General features: G+C 41.8%; 1 protein-coding gene across 6 annotated transcripts in view; it reads right to left on the bottom strand.

Moving 5' to 3' along the window:
• Rnf38 (ring finger protein 38) overlaps positions 1-8621 on the bottom strand; it is a 130154-nt gene extending 121533 nt beyond the window's left edge. For 4 of the 6 annotated variants that reach the window (XM_078047830.1, XM_078047829.1, XM_078047827.1 and 1 more), the window contains exon 1: positions 8283-8621. In XM_078047830.1, the coding sequence (XP_077903956.1) occupies positions 8283-8535 (253 nt within the window). In that variant the 5' untranslated portion in view covers positions 8536-8621. The remainder of the gene's footprint in view (positions 1-8282) is intronic. The other 2 variants (XM_078047831.1, XM_078047826.1) reach the window with 1 other exon arrangement.
• Positions 8622-17863: the final 9242 nt, after the last annotated feature.

Raw genomic sequence — 17863 nt, forward strand, 5'->3', positions numbered from 1 at the left:
AAAGAATTTGAAGAAGGGCCAGTTTACAATAGCTATCGGTTTGCATGGGATACACACTATTAACCTGTACAATATAGATATCAATGCTAATTATGACAAAAAAAAAAGAGAGGGCTCTTTATTCATCCTGAGTAAAGACTATTGGGGGCCATTATCCTAAAACCTAAAGATCACCTCTGCAAGCAACTATTTAGTGTACTTCTTTTTTAAGCAGTTTGTTTGACATATTAATAACAAGTAATATTGTAGTGGTTAATATATTTTTAAAATGTTTTCACTTAAATATTGGCAATAGAGCTGAGAAGCACATTATGACAGAATGATGGATATAGTTTATTACAGCCAAGTATAGTGGCATATGCCTATAATACCAGCTACTCAGGAGGCTGCAGCAGGAGCAAGATAGCCTGGGCAAATTTAGCAAGAGCCTGAATTTAAATAAAATAACAGGGGCTGGGAATGTATCTCAGTAGTAGAGTCTATGTACAAGGCTCTGAATTCAATCCCAAGTATCACAAAAAAAAAAAAAAAAGTTTATTAAGCTCATATTCCAGAATGATTTTTTTTTTCCTGGTAGCAGCAGGGAAAATCAACTTCCCCAAAATGTCAGTCATTACTTAATTAAAAAAAAAAAAATACAGATTAGTGGGAGTATGCCCTGGTAAGTAAGCAAGTTAGATATTTGGCTTTTCAAAACTCAGAACTCAATCAATCACTCTGATAACACAAACACAAAGCAAAGTAGACCCAGATTTCTATATACTTTCTTCTAAAGTACTTTTCAGTTACAATTTCAGATAAGGGGGAAAAGTTTCATGCTCAATCTTGTGTTTTTAAACCCTCAATAATCTTGCAAGTAGTGAAAACTCTTAAATGTACCACTCACTTAAACATGTTCCTGTCAGCATCACCAACACTGCTCTATTATCCACTTCTGGATCCTATTCCCAGATGATTTTTAATCCCTCCCTGACTTTTCCCTACCAACAAGTACTTGGATACCATCTTTACCCTGTCTGCCCCCATTACTTGGTTGTGCTTAAGGAATTATAATTACAGTGATCCCGCCTTTTAGAACATCTTTATACACAAAGCTTCTTTGTAAGATGGGCAATGGAAGGATGCCTTCCAGGCTCCACTGCAAAGGATGGGTGACAGAAACAGAGGAGCTGGATCTGTTAGGGTGGCCCTCAGTTTGGTTTCAATATTGTTTCTGGGTTTTTTTCTCATGGCTAATCAGTAAGGGTTCCCTCAGCCTCTCCACTCCTCCCCTTGGCGGTAGGGGCAGATGCTGTCCTGACAGATGGGCACAATCACCACAAGCCCAGAAGGCCAGGGAGCAGAAGGAAACAAGAAATAGGGAAGAAAAGCAAGCAACAGCTGTCCTGAAGTGCACCCTCTGTGCTCATCTCAGTGTAGCTAGGTTTCTGACAATGAAAGTTATCACTGGAGTGAATTGGTGGTTCACATACTAATGCCAGTATTAGCGTTACTGGCCCCCAGTAGATGCTCAAATATGTACTAAGGTGGCAATAAAAAATAAATCTATATACAAAGAGGCATTTAGAACTTATTTTTAAACAAGACAGCAAAAATGAAAAATACTTTTTGTTTATTATGAATCCCAACTCCTCTCTATTTGCAAAAGTAATTATGAAATGAATACTTGACTTTGCTTTTCAGCTCACCCTCTTGCAGCTGTCTGAGAAATGGCCATTTTTTAATTCTGTGACAATAATATAGATTTCAACAGAAGCTCAGCAAGCACCATTTACAAACACTGAAATCAAAGATGCTAAAGCAGAATAGATAAATTCTCTTCAACTCAAGTAATGTCTCAAAAGCACCACAGAATGCCCTACAACCTAACTGCCTGCTACTTTCTTCCATGAACATACTTCTTCCTCTTTTCACTTTTTCCTACACTTGTCTTTCAAAGAAATCAAATGAGCATACATATCAAAACTTGTAATCTCTCACTCCCCTATTTCTATGTATATTTTACCATGAAAGCAAAAAAGGCAGTGATAGATTTTTATATCATGAAGAAACTAATGATAAACCCTAGTATAATACTATCATTCTCCACCTGCCCAATATCACTTTGGTTAACAGCACCAATACCCATTTAAGAGGAGGAGAGCCTGGCACAGTGGCACATGCCTGTAATCCCAGCTCCTGGGGAGGCTGAGGCAGAAGGATGGAGAGTTCAAAGCAGCCTCAGCAAAAGGGAGGCAATAAGCAACTCAGTGAGACCCTGTCTCTAAATAAAATACAAAATAGGGCTGGAGGTGCAACTCAGTGGTTGAACGCCCGTGAATTCAATCCCCAGTACAATAAATAAAAGTAAAGAAAAAGAAGAAAACCTGAAACCACTTTGGGTAAGAACTATAGGTAAGATCTATTTATTCTCCAGATGCAAACATAAGATCATTTTTGTTAAACACTGTAAGATTCATTTATACATAATTTCTTTTAAAAATTCCTTAAAGACAGTAGTAAAAGCACAATGCAATTCTCTAAGAGCCTTAATCATGTTTAGAAATAATAAAAAGACAACAGAAACTTGTACCTCCCTTGAGCCCCTAGAATATCACTCTCCCATGACAACTATTCTGGAAAACACTCCGCCATTATTTGCAAAAGCAGTAGGAAGTCCAGTCTTGTCCTTGGTTCATACTCCTCCCTCCTCTCTCTCCAAGAAAAAAAATGAAACAGCAGGAAGCATAAACAACCACTTAATGGAAAATACAAATGGATAAATATTTTCGAAAATGGCTAAAAAGCCTGAGGTCTTCAAAAATTCAAGAATGCTGGTACAGGGAGAAATCAGAAGAGAAAAATAACATTGCATTTTCCCCTCAAAGTGAGCACTGTTAGAATATCAGAGCAAATGCGACCCACAGCTATCTTTTCTCCTTCACTTACCTGATACTTCTGTATTTTTAATGATTTCTCTCATTCTATATTTTCATAAATAATAGGGATCAAATACAGGACAGTTCAGCTGAGCATGGTGATTGATGTAAAGCCAGGGTTGGGGCTCTTTGCCATGAAAAGTTTACATGAAGAACTCTTTTGAGCCTCAGATCCAGCACCAATCCAGCTCCCATGGCAGAGCCATGACGAATATGGATGACCCAGTTAGTTATAGCTAGACCTAGAGTCCCAAAGCTGGTGGGCAGTGCTAATCGTAAGGCACCTCAGTGAATGAGATTAAGGAACCCTTTCTGAGGACACACAGTTCCATACCGATGCTCATCTTGGTAACAGATCTCTACCCTCACTTATAGGCCAAAACAGGTGTCCTTGTGCTACTAGGAATCTACATTCCTACACAGCAACCGTGATATAAAATGTACCTGGACCAATGTTGTACCACTAAAGTGGGTTTACAAAAAGAAGAAGATCAACATAAACAGGCATTTAAGGGCTGGGTATGTGGCTCAGTGGTGGAGTGCTTGCCTGGCATGTGAAGTCCTGTATCCTATCCTCAGCATCACAAAAACAAACAAAACAAGCATTTTGCAAACTTCATTATCAGAAAAACTCACATTTAATATATGTTCATCCCTAAACATATTAGGAATAGAACAAGGACTACAGCAAAAAGAAATCTAATGAAAGCTGTAATCCCAGCGACTCAGGAGGCTGAAGCAGGATTTCAAGTTCACCAGTCTCCATAATTTTATAAGACTGTCTCAAACTAAAATAAAAAGGGCTGAAGGTATAACTCAATGGCAAAGTGCCCCGATACAAAAGAAAAAGAAATCTAGCAAAGGAAAAAAAAAAACTAGCATATTTGGGAGAAAGGAAACTTTCAACTTAAGGGTTAACCAGTTTCCTAAAGACTAGAATCTGTTCAACTATGGGTTCAAATAGCTGAATGACAAATGTTAAGTCATAAGCTAAAACACTAAAACAATTCGTATCATCTGCAGAAGGATGACCCACCTTTCTCTTAAAAAAGGCATGAGGGCCAGGCATGATGGTGCATGCCTGCAATCCTAGTTACTGGAAAGGCTGAGACAGGAGGATTGCAAATTCCAAGTCAATTGCCTAGGCAATTTGGTGAGAAGGGTCCATAATTTTAAAGAAGGGGATGGCGGTGCTGGGGTATATGGCAGAGTGCTTTCCTGGCATGTGCGAGGCCCTGGGTTCATTTTCAGTGTCACCAGTAGTTTTTGTTTTGTTTTGTTTTGTTTTGTTTTAAGCAACAAGGGTCCTAAAGGTATATCTGATTGATAGAGCTCAAGCTTAGCATGTACAGGGCCACAGGTTCTCAAAATTGGCTAATTTTCATTCTAGAATAGACCCTTTTTACTTTTATCCTAGCTATAAACCATGGGCATATGTAATAGAAGTCATAAATGCTGATAATCAGCCTTGGTAGGTAGCAAGTCCCTTTGTTACCTGCCTGAAAATAAGAGTTGACAACCTGGATTAAAATGGGTATGGGGGACTGGGAATGTGGCTCAAGCGGTAGCACGCTCGCCTGGCATGTGTGCGGCCCGGGTTCGATCCTTAGCACCACATACCAACAAAGATGTTGTGTCCACTGAGAACTAAAAAATAAATATTAAAAATTCTCTCTCTCTCTCTCTAAAAAAAAAAAAAAAATGGGTATGGGCATCCAACCCTATATTCTTTTAGGCTCCACCAAAGAGCTGAGAATTGCATGAGTCCAAATCATACCTCAGATTTCTAAGAGGGACAACAGAATACAGCCTGAGGAAGGCTATGGCAAAGCTAAAACAGTGCTTCCAAACTTCAGTGGGCATCAAGAGTCTACTGGGGAGAAGTTGGGCACAACAGCACATGCCTATAATCTCACTGATACACGAGGGCCTTGAACTTATAGTGAGACCCCATCTCAAAATAAAAAATTAAGTTCTGTGGATATTAAGTCAGTGATTTCAATCCCAATACAAAAAAAAAAAAAAAAACACTACCAGGAAGGCTGGGGTTGTGGCTCAGCAGTAGAGCACGAAATCTAGCATGTGTGAGGGCCTGGGTTTGATCCTCAGCACCACATAAAAATAAATAAAATAAAGATATCATGTCCAACTACAACTATAAAATTAATATTAAAAAAAGAAAAATCTATCTGGGCACAGAGGCGCACACCTGTAATTCCAGCAGCTTGGGAGGCTGAGGCAGGAGGATCGAAAGTTCAAAGCCAACCTCAGCAATGTGAGGTGATAAGCAACCCAGTCAGACCCTGTCTCTAAATAAAATAGAAACTAGGGCAAGGGATTTGGCTCAGTGATCAAGTGCCCTGAGTTCAATCCCCAGTATCAAAAAAAAAAAAAAAAAAAAAAACTACTAGGGAGCTTTCTCAAAATCGGATGTCTGAGCCCCTCCATATATATCTAATAAATCAGAATGTGCTAGATCATTTATTTTGACAAAGCTCAAACTGCTGACCTCAGGCCACTAGAAAGTTTAGAAAGACTATGAAATCCTCCACACCTATCAGCAGTTCCCAAATAAATGTCATCCACAGCAGAACTAGGTTAGGCAGGTCAGAGTAGGGTAGAAAAGAATCACCAGCCTGCATGTCTAACAGGCTAGATGTAAGTTGGAGTCTGTAGCTTGCTAGAGTTTCATTATTATGGGACAAAAACTCTTGTGTTCTGTAAACAAGAAAATGTTTTGCATATGAGAAATATTTCTGAAAAATATTTAGAGTAATATACTTAATATCTCTGTACCCCACATCCCAAAGATAGCAAATCTTAATGTGTAAATTACCTGATTGAGGTTTCAGGTAATATTATAGGTATTAGTTAAAGCCCTTTACATGCTTCTGTTCAATCCTATCCTCATCTTCTCTACTCAAGACAAGTATTACTTGTGTTAGTATTACCTGCGCATGTTTTTATACTATTACTACATATGTGAATAACCACAAACTATTATTTTCCATGTTTTCATATCTTACACAAGTAGAAAGATTCTGTGAGAGTTTTTCTGAGACTTGCTGAACTATATGCCCAGTCATTTTTTGTTTGTTTGTTTGTTTGTTTTTGAGACATAGTCTCTTGCTAAGTTGCCAGACTGGCCTCAAAGGTGTCATCCTTCAGCTTCAGCCTCCCAAGTAGGATGGGATTACAGGCACATGCTCCATAAGATCATTTTAATGTACTGGCTATAATTTTTTTCTACACTGTTATACTATTCAATTGTGTGGCTCTAAAATTTTTTATGTTGTCTGTTGGTGGAAATTTAAGCTGGAATAAGCAGTCTTATACTTCTTTGGTATTTATTTTCTTAAAAAAGGGTATAATGATTTCTTTGAATATATACCAGAAAGGGAAATTTTAGGTAGATGGGTATGTCTGCCCACTTTCAACTAGACATCACTATATCACCACTCTCCATGGCAGCTGTACCCATTTACATTCACACTAGTATATAACAGTGTATTTCCCACAACCTTACTAATAATTATCACAGCATTTAATTTTGCCTATAAGATGGGTATGAAATAGCATCCACTGTTGTTTCAATTTGCTTCTTCCTGATTATAAGTCTATATATTTTCTTATACAAATGAGAATTTATCTGTCAAGCATATGTTTCTTACAGTTTTTTTTTTGGGGGGGGGACCTAATATGTCTTATCTGAAGCACAGCAGTTCTTCCCAAAGTACCCCGCCAAGAGACACCACAGCTGGAAAGCTGAGGTGCAGGAGGACAGCAAAAAAACAGCTGACTTAAACAAGGAATCATTGGACAAAGGGCCTTAATTAATGCATTGGTTAATTAGTCTTTCCCTTCCCTCTTTTGTGGAGACTTACTTCCAAGATAACACTAAGGGCATTTGGGGGCCTGCATCCTTATAACAGGAGCAGGAATGGGGTGGGATCAGGAGGAGTGATAAAGCTAGACTGTTTCCATAAAGTATATGACTATCCTTACTCAAAGAAAATGAAGTGATTACAGACCAAAACAATAAACTCAACCTTGTAAGGTACCATCCACCTTAACAGACTCCTTTCAAACTCATCACCTTTGGCTTCCTCTTTGAAACATCCTCATATCTTTTTCTCTATACTAGACACCCTCCCCCCTTCAGCAAACCTTTCATCTCCCTTCCCCCACAATGACTGAATACCCTCTCCTTTTTCCTCATTCCAGTTTCTATTTTCTGGCTTCATGGGACCCTCTTCATTGCCTGCAACTGCGTTGCTCTCTTCCCCTTTCCTCTGTAACTGCACATCTCTCCCTTCTCTTTCCAAGATACACCCACAGGAAAAACAACCCACCTAATCACCCACCCACCCACCCCCAAAAAAGGGATTTCTGATTACTGCATGCCAAGCAGGAGGGTGACTGACTGGTTCCAACCCTCCCAGCTTCCTTTCCCCTCCCCGCCTGGGATAGCTGTTCTTTCTCTGGGAGTTCTCCAAGTGTGTAGGTCCAGACCACCTGGAAAAAAACTCATATATGGCCTTCGGTTGTAAATGCCTTGACCAGGGCCATTTATACAATTTCTGGTTGTGGCACGAACGAACCCCAGGTCATTTCGTGAAAAAGACATCTGCATCTCCATAAAACCGAGCAGGCCTCCCTCCCCCATTAATTCCAGCTGAACTAGCTTAGTCCGTGCAGTGGTAGGGAAGGTGGCCTGGCAGGGACCAAGCGGTCCCCACAATAAGAAGTTTCCGAAGCTCTGCCCCATTCACTTAAGAAAGCCCTCTCACCGAGAGCACACCACTCACAGCAGTCTCTCGCCCCTGCGGCTCCCCAAGCAGCCTCAGCTCCTCCGTCCCACTCCGCAAGAGATCTTTTCTCCTAAACGAGCCCATAAAGGGCTGGGCGGGTATGCCAAGAACCAGGCCCTAGCCCCCTCCTCACTGTGCAATCTCCTTCACTTCTCGGGGGCTGGGGGCCTCCTCCCAGTTCCTTCGGCTCCGGACCCGTGCCAGCTCGGGGTGGCCCCGGGTCCCTACGACTCTCGCCGGCTATGTGACCTTGGGCAAGTCACTTCCCCCTCTTAAGCCTCAGTTTTCTTCTCCGCCCAGCGGAGACTTACCGAGGTCTAGCCCTACCCACCCCGGGGGAGAAGGCCACCCACAGGGTGGGAAAACGCTTTGTGAGTCGCTCGGCGCAGCAGAGGCGCAGGGCTCACAGGGGCTCCGGGGCCGGACAAAGCTGAGCCGGACAACGCTCCTCCCCCTCCGCGGCGCCCGACTGCTGGACCACACGCCTTTGGGGCCCCCACCCCCAGAGCCGACCCACGCCCCTCCCCGCCTGGCCAGCTCCAGGACCCCGTACCTGCTCCCGGCGCTCGGCCGCAGGCGCCGCCACCCTGCGCGCCCGCCCGGAGAGGCCCGTGGCCCGGAGGGCTGAGGCGGTCGGCGACGGCGGGCTCGGGCCGGGGCGGCGGCGGCTGGGGGCGCGGGCGGCGCGGGGGCCCGAGCTCGGCGGGGCCCGGCCTTGGAGACGACGACTGAGGCTGGAAGTGCGCGGCGGCGGCTGCTGCTGAGGCGGCGGCGGCGGTAACCGCGGCGGCGGCGCTTCCGCTCATGGCGGGGCCGCAGGCAGCGGCTCGGGCTGCGACTGGACTCCGGCGCGGCGGGCGCTGGCTGGGCCCCGGCTAGCAGCGGCGGCGGCGGCGGTGGCGGCGGCGACGGAGGCGGCTCCCGAGGGGGAGGAGGCGGAGCCGGGAAGCGGCGGCGGCGGAGGGGGCGTGGCCGTCGAGGGGGCGGGAATGCCGAATCGCGCCGCCAATGGGCGCCAGGCTTCTCGGCCGCGACTCCCGGGGCGGGCGGGCGGCGCCGAGGGGTATCCTCAGCCGCGGCCGCTCTCTGATGCTGGGAGGCCGCGGGCCAGTCGACCGCCGGGGGAGCCCAGCTCCGAAGGCTGCCCCGCCCCCGGCCCGCCCACGGGGCGCGGCCGCGGGCCTCAGGGGCCAGGCCTTGCGCTCCAGGGGCCCGGCTGCGCCAGGGCTGTGTTGCGCGGCTCCCTCTTCCGCGGGGGTTTGCGCCCGTCAGTGTGCCGGGGGCTCGGCCTGGGGAGCTGCTACCTGCCCGCCCGCCCGCCGGCTTCGCGTTCCACGAGTTACGCCGCCTCGGCCTCCTTCCTCTTCCCGGCGCTGTAGCCACCCACTGATCTCCCTCTCTTGGCTGTTTCCTCAAAGTTTTCCCCTTTCCGACACTTAGGAAAGAAACTCTGCCTTCTTTTCTTAAGCTGTGTTTCAATGATAAATAAGTCTCCGCGGACCTGGAGAGGCTGGCACAGGCGGAAACCAAAGAGCTGGAGATGAGCTGCCTTCCCCGAGTCTCGGAGACCCATCTTGAATTTTGAGCACAAGTCAGTGTGCTCAACCCTGGCCCCCCGACCCCTTTTCTGACTTTCTCTTCCTCTTTCTCACTTTAGATTTTGTTAAACACCATCCAGCCCAACTGGGCCTACTCTCGAAAGAAAATGAGCCTGTGAAGCTGGAAAGGCTGGAGCTGTGCTGATGGCTTTCGCTTTCCTTTGAGGGCAAGAATTCTGCGGATTCTTGACCTTAGGGCCGCCTTCCTTTCCCCCGATGTGATGTTGGGCACTCAGCACATTTCCTTCCCATGTTCCTGTGACTCTGATATCAAAGGGGCAAAATAAACTCAACCATGTGCTAGAGGTACCTTTAAGTACAGGCTTATGGGTGAGTGTGCAACCAAGCTGCTGACCAGATCATTTCAACGAAGTGTTAACAACAGCTTTTCCCCACGTGCAGCCACCAACTGCAACTTAGAGGAGAGAGCTCTACAAGTTGACAAGTACAAGAGATGAGTGACTGAATCTTTGGCAACAGAAACTTCCAATTCCACCTTGACATTAAGTGATATATATAAAATTTTTTGGTACCGGGGATTGAATTCAGAGACACTCACCACTGAGCCACATCCCCAGCCCTATTTTGTATTTTATTTAGAGACAGGATCTCACTGAGTTGCTCAGCACCTCTTTTTTGCTGAACTTTCAATCCTCCTGCCTCAGCCTCCCGAGCCAGTGGGGTTACAGATGTGCACCACCACACCCCACGAGGTGCATAGTCGTTCATCCACATAATCATCAGCAAGGCTAGGCACCAGGAAATACAATGATAAAAATATGATCCAGGCGTTCAGAGAGTTTACAATCTCCTTGGACAACAGTGAGATTCTCAGAAGTTTAGAACTTAAGGATGAATAGGAGTTTACCAATTTGGAGCAGGTTCAAGAAAAGTGGATGCAAAGACATTAAATTATTTTTGGCCAAGAGACCTAAGATTTCTAAATTCAGTCCTTGGCTTTGGTCACAGAGGAGGCAGGTAATGTCATGTTATTAGCTGGGTCTTCCATCCCAAGGCCCACAGAAGAACGTATGGTAAGTACTATATGGAGGAATCTTTCCTTCAATAGGTCTCAGCACCTTTGAGCAAAATCATTTCTATTTCTACCCCAAATCACAAACCCCAGTTTCAGCTCTTACAACTCCAGTTGGAGCAAAAGCCCTAAAAGAAAAGGGACAGTCTACCGGTTTAATCCAGTAACCAGGCATCCCTGGATGCCTTGAAGCCAAGAAGAAATAAGGGAGAAAGTCAGGTAAAACCCCACCTCACCTTGTCTACTAAGGGGAGCAAAAAAAGAATGAATCAAATTTTTTCTGCTGTGGTCCCTGTTTCTTAACATTTCCATCCTCCAATGATGATTAGGAAGAGAAATTAACATTATGTGCTTAGGAGCTGGGAATGTAGCTCAGTGGCAGAGCATTTGTACAGCCCTGGGTTTGATCCTCAGCACTGCAATAAATGAATGAATAAAATTTCAAAAAGCATTGTGAGTTTAAGAAACAACAAGTTTAATGGGATGCAGCACAGCCTGGGTGATGAGTGGTAAGAAGAGTCTTACCACTGGAAAGTTAAAAGGTATCTTGGGCTAGGATTGTGGCTTAGTGGTAGAGCGCTTGCCTAGCATGTGGAGGGCCCTGGGTTTGATCCTCAGCATAAAAATAAATAAGCAAAATGAAGATATTGTGTCCAGTTACAACTAAAAAATAAATATTTTTAAAATGCATTTAAAAAGGTATCTATATTCAATGGCGTATTAATCAATCAAAGAAGAATGAAAGCCAGGTACAATGGCTCATATCTGTAATCCCAGGTACTTGGGAGGCTGAGGCAGGAGAAACTCAAGTTTGAGGACAGCCTGAGCAAGACCCTGTCTCAATAATAAAGTACAAGAAGGATGAATGAATAAATGAAATCCTGTCATTTGCAATTAAAAGGATGGAACTGGAAAACGTATTAAGTGAAAAAAGTCAGACACAAGATGGGCATGGTGACACACATCTGTAACTTGGGAGACTGAAGCAGAAGAATTGAAAGTTTAAGGCCAACCTCAGAAACTTGGTGAGTACCTAAACAACTTAGACCATCTCAAAATAAAAATAAAAAGAACTGGGGATGTAGCTCAGTGATAAAGCATCCTGGGTTCAATCCCCAGTACGCCCCCAAAAAAGTCAGACATAGAAAGACAAGTAGCACATGTTCTCTCTCATATGTGAAAGCTTAAAAAAAAATTGACCTGAAAGTAGAATAGTGATTACTAGAAATTGGATGGTACAGGAGAGAGGGTGGAAAAAGAATGATTGGATTTGATCAGTGCATGCTTTAATGCTTATATAAATATATCAAGCTAAATTCCATTAATATTTACCATTAATACATTTTAATAAAAAAAGATGAGGCCAGATTATGAAGAGTCTCAAATGCCATATTAAGGCTTTTAAATTTAACCCAAGTGGGCTGGAGATGTGGCTCAAGCGGTAGCGCACTCGCCTGGCATGCGTGCGGCGCGGGTTCAATCCTTAGCACCACATACAAAGATGTTGTGTTCACTGAAAACTGAAAAATAAATATTAAAAAATTCTCTTTCTCTCTCTCTCTGTTTGAAAAAAAAAAGATTTTTTTTAAAAAATTTAACCGAGTAACCAAAAGGAGTCATTGGAGGATTTAGTGAGGGAAGAATGTGATTAGAATGTGTCTTGGAAAGAAGGAGATCTAAACCAAGACAAGAGATGGTAGAAATAAAATTATTAAGATTGTATACCAACAGGGCATAATTTTTGAGGAAAATGAGAAACAAAAATAACAGATTTTTGGCAATGAGGTGACAATAGTAGTACCATTCCTGACGAGAGGGAATACAGTATGGAGGATATAAGAAACAGAGAACTTTGAGGGTTAGTTTAATTCTTTGACCCTACACAGAAGGCAGAAGTACTGCAGTGGTTGGACTAGAAACACTAAAATAAAATTACTAATGTCCTTCTGAGATTGGGATTCAAAGATTTGCAAAGGAGAAGCAAAATAGCAGATTTGCTCATTTGATTTTCTTCCATTTTAAAAAAAAATTGTGGTAAAAATATATGTAAATCACAAACCCGTGTTATTTTGACCATTTTCAAGTCTACAATTGTAATTTAAAGTGGCATTAACTGTATTCATAATGTACAGCCATTACCACTATCCATTTCTATCTTCATTATCACAAACAGAAACTCCATACCCATTAAATAAACATTACCACTTCCCTCTTCTTCCCTGCCCCTAATAAAATCTATTTTATTTTCTATCTCTATAAGATCATAATGCTTTCTTCTACACACACTCCTGGGGATCAAACCAAGGACCTTGAACCTGGTAGGCATTCCTATCTGCCTCTTTGCATTTGGATATTTTAGGTTCCTCATGTGAGTGATATCACACAATATTTGTTTTTGTGTCCATCTGGATCATTTCACTTTTTCAAGGTTCATTCATATGGTAGTACCTTACAATTTCCTTCTAGAAAAGAAATTTCTTAATTTGAATGATATTCCATTGTATGTGTGTGCACACACACAATATTTTATTTATGCATTCATTCATCTGTTAATGAACAATTTAGGGCTGGGGATGTGGCTCAAGCGGTAGCATGCTTGCCTGGCATGCGTGCGCTCGGGTTCCATCCTCAGCGCTACATACAAACAAAGATGTTGTGTCCGCCGATAACTGAAAAATAAATATTAAAAAATTCTCTCTCTCTCTCTCTCTCTCTCTCTCTCTCTCTCTCTCTCTCTCTCTCTCTCTTCAAAAAAAATGAACAATTTAGGTTTCTTCCACTTTTCGGGTTTTATGAATAATGCTACTGTGAATATTGACTTATATTAAGTATCTCTTTGAGTCCCTGCTTTTGGTTTTTGTCCATATATTTGTAGAATTGTTGAATCATATGGAAATCTATGCTTAATTTTTTTTTGTACAGAAGTGCTTTGCCACTGAACCACATCCCCAGACCTTTTTATTTATTTATTTATTTAGTTAGTTAGTTAGTTTTGGTACTGGGGGATTGATCCCAGGGGCACTTAGCCACTGAGATATATCTCCAGTGCCTCCTCCCACTTTTTGAGACAGGGTCTCACTGAGTTACTTAGGGCCTCGCTAAGTTGCTGAGGCTGGCTTTTAATTGGCAATCCTCCTGTCTCAGCCTCCAGAGTTGCTGGCATTATAGGTATATGCCACTGTGCCCAGCTCTACTCAACTTTTTGAGGAACCACCAAACTGTTTTCCACAAGATATGCACCATTTTCCATATCCACCAGCAGTGTTCAAGGGTTCTGATTTCTTCACATCCTCACCAACACTTATTTTCCTTTTTTTTTTTCATAATAGCTATCCTAATAGATATAAAATGTTATCTCAGGTTTTCATTTGCATTTCCCAGTTCACTTCCAAGCCCAGCACAAGTTCTGTTACCTGAATTTGTATCTCAGCACAGCTTCCAAGTTATTATTTGGCACGTAGACAGAATGAAGGGGAGAAATTATAAGGAAATAATGAAAGAAAGTAAAAACTTCAAGAACATTGAGTTAAACCCTGTGCAGTGGCACAAATCTATAATCACAGCTACTGAGGAAGAGATTGAACCCAGGTCCTTATATATGCTAAGCACATGCTCTACCACTGAGTTACATCCCCAGCCCCTAAAAGAGTTATTTTATGAAAAACTACAAGGCTAAAATAGACCTTTAATAGTATGTAAAGTGAAAAGAAGAGCAAGGTAGTATTATAAATATTACAAAATAATACTTTGCAGCCTCACCCACTGATAGACTCCAGACAAGGCAGTAAAAATAGTATTCCCAAATGAGAGACTGCAACAGGAAATAACTGATCCACCAATACCACATGACTGTACTTGTTCACAAGTATATAACAAGCACACATGAGATACCTTCAAGGTTTCCTGAAATACTGGAGATGTAAGTGTCAGGATGTGAGGGAAGCAGAAACATACCAACCAACCATTTTCTCACTGTGATAACATTAATAAGCTATTATAAATAATAGTTTTTATTTTCTTAAGCCAAATTCCTACCAGTAGAAATACTGCCTCAATTTTTGTTGTTGTTTGTTTGTTTGTTTCAGCACTGAATATTGAACCCAGGAGCACTCCACCAATGAACTACATGCCCAACCTTTTTAATTGTTTATTCTGAGACAGGGTCTTGTTAAATTTCTGAGGCTGCCCTCGACCATTCTCTTACCTCAGCTTCCTCAGTAGCTGTGATTATAGATTTGTGCCGCTGCACAGGGTTTAACTCAATGTTCTTGAAGTTTTTACTTTCTTTCTTTATTTCTTTATTTTGTGGGGGGAAGCAGGTACCAGAGATTGAAGCTCCCAACCACTGAGCCACATCCCAGTCCTATTTTGTATTTTATATAGAGACAGGGTCTCACTGAGTTGCTTAGTGCCTCACTTTTGCTGAGGCTGGCTTTGAACTTTCAATCATCCTGCCTCCGCCTCCCAAACCGCTGGGATTACAGATGTGTGCCACCACACCCAGCCAAAGGTTTTACTTTCTAAAGAGATTGTAGCAATTTATTTACTGAATCACTTACTTATTTTGATTAAGTTTAGGAGATTGAATGGATCATATGCCTCTTTTGCAAGTCATCTCTTATTATTTGGGAGTTGTGTATGGTTTTAATTGTGATGCCAGGGATGAAATCCAGAGCCTTGCTCGTGCTAAGCATGCATGTACCACTGCGCTTCAACCTCAGCCCTCTTTTATTTATTTAATTTCTTATTCTTTCTCTTCTATCCACATCCCCCAATCTTTACTTTCTCACTGAAGTCCATCATTCCAGTGTATTTCATGTATATCCTTTCTTTTTGTAGGTATTTATTAAAATTTGTATCATCAAAAAATAAATAAAATAAAATATGTATTATTGCTTTGGATACATGTATTTTTCACTTATGTACATAGTATTGTAATTTTAAATTTTTTTCTTCTTCATAGCAGCATATTTTAAGATATGGTCCAGTTGCTTCTAATCATTGCATAAGACTCTATCCACCACATTTTGCCTAAGGACTTCTTTGATATGGACACCCAAATTACCTCCAACTCTTCACAATCAAAAACAATGCTACCATGAATATATTTCCACGCTTCCTTTATGGAGCTGTGTGAGAATTTCTTTGGAGTGTGAATACAGTAGCAGTTGGAGTTTGTGGCACAAGCCTGTAATCCCAGGTCCCTAGTTTAAAGCCAGCCTCAGCAATTTACCAAGACCCTGTCTCTAAATAAAAAACTAAGAGAGCTTGGAGTGGTAGAGCTCCCCTGGATCTCTAGTACCATAAATCAAAAAATAAATACAGTAACAGAATTGAATACTTTATAAGTTTTTTTTCTTATTCTTCCTCCTCCTCCTCTTCTTCTTCCTCTTCTTGTGGTAGTGGGAATTAAACACAGGGTTTCACACATGCTAGTGAACAATCTAGCACTGAGCAACATCCTTAGCCTTTAAAAAAAATTTTTTTTGAAACAAGTTTTCCTTAAATTGCCCAAACTGACCTCTAATTTATAGTCCTTCTGCTTCAGCCTCCTGAGTAGCTGGGATTATAGGCCTGACTCATCACCCCCAGCCATAATTTTTATTTTTGCTTTTTGATTTACTGCTAGGGGTAAACGTGTAGATATGTGTGTATGTTGTGTGTGTTTCTCTAACTACTGTATTCTAGGAATTTTCTGGTCACATTCCCTGTTCCGTTGCATCTTTAAAGACTAATGTAAACCGGCTTCGGTGGGCTTGTAATCCCACTGACTCCAGAGGCTGAGGCAGGAAGATCGAAAGTTTAAAGCCAGCTTTAGCAAAAGCGAGGCACTAAACAACTCAGTGAAACCCTGTTTCTAAATAAAATACAAAAAAGTACTAGGGATATGGCTCAGTGGTTAAGTGCCCCTGAGTTCAATCCCCCATTACTCCCCCAATATGTGATACGAGTCCATAATGATATTCAAAGACAGAGAGAAAAAAAGAAAAAACACATTGGCCACTATTATAGGGTAGGAGTGCTAAGACTCCAACTTCTTTGTCAAGAAATTGGTAATTAAAGACAAAGAATGAAACATTTGACTTGCCACTTTAGGAAGAAATTAGATTCTTTCCTATTTGATGAGGAGAAACTCTTTGCAGAAGAATGTCAGCTAATAAATGTAGTAGAATTGATAAAATTAGAAAAATCACCATTTTGCAATCTCCAGTGAGATAATTGATTCAGGCAAGGATCATCAGTGAATGTTGAACTATTATGATGAATGTTAAACTATTAAAAAAGAAAGAAAAAAGGCCAATCTATCCTTGTATCTATTTCCTACTTGTTCACTTGTTCCACAAACACTTTGAATTTCTAGTAAATGTGCATGCTTGAAAGACTATGGTGACTTCTCAATTGCTAAATACAATGACCTTTTCTCAACTCTTCTATGATCTCTTCATGGTAATTGACATTAATGGCCACTTTTCTTATAACCTTCTCCTTTCATTGACAAAAAACTGATTTTCTGTTGCTATATAACAAACCACTCTAATATTTAGTGACTTAAAACATAATTTATTATTTTTCATGGTTCTAGGGGTAGACTAGGCTAGGTTGTATAGTTCTCACTTGGGACCTTTGATGAGGCTGCAGTAAGATGGTGGCTTGAACACCTAGACAATTGAAAGTTTGACTGGGCTAGACATCAAAAATGGCTTCTTCACTCACTTTTCTGGTACCCCAGCTGGCTTGGTTGGAACAGTTGGAGATGAGTGGGGCAACTTTCTCTCCAAGAAACTAGTTTGGGCTTCCTAATAACATGGTGGATTCAGGTTAGCTAGACTTCTTACATAATGCCTAGCTTCCCCTAGAGCAGATGTCCCAGGAGGAAGCTGCAAAGCTTCTTATGAGACAATTAGTGATCTCTTTTTTCACCCAGTATGCATTAGCCTCTATTTCCAGCCTTGGTTTCTTTTTTTTAATACTTATTTACTATGTATCTTTTAGTATTAGGTGGATACATTAGTTTGCTTTTATGTGGTGCTGAGGATCGAACCCAGTGCCTCATGCATGCTAGGCGAGCGCACTACCACTGAGCCACCACCCCAGCCCCAGCTTTGGTTTCTTTAGAGGAGAAAAAGGACCTAAAGTCCCTTCCAAAGTTAAGTGTAAAATCCATCCATAAATTTATAGTTTCATTGTTAATAATGCAATTCATCCATAGATAATCCCAAAGCTGTTTTGCTTATCTTTATCAAGTCTTTGGAAAGCATTTAACTTAGTTTTATTTTGTTTTGTTTTTGTGGTGCTGAGGATTGAATTCAGGGCCTTGTGCAAGGGAGGCATACACTCTACCAACTGAGCTATATCCCTAGCCCTTAACTTAGTTTTCATAAAAAATGGAACTAACCATCATCTTGCGTTTGTGTTTCCACAGTTAATTTAAAATTTAAGATAGAGTGATTTCAGTAATAACTATAACTAATATACAGAGATTTGGGGACAACATCTCTCTCA

Source organism: Ictidomys tridecemlineatus, chromosome 4, assembly GCF_052094955.1.
Source record: "Ictidomys tridecemlineatus isolate mIctTri1 chromosome 4, mIctTri1.hap1, whole genome shotgun sequence".
NCBI lineage: Eukaryota > Metazoa > Chordata > Mammalia > Rodentia > Sciuridae > Ictidomys > Ictidomys tridecemlineatus.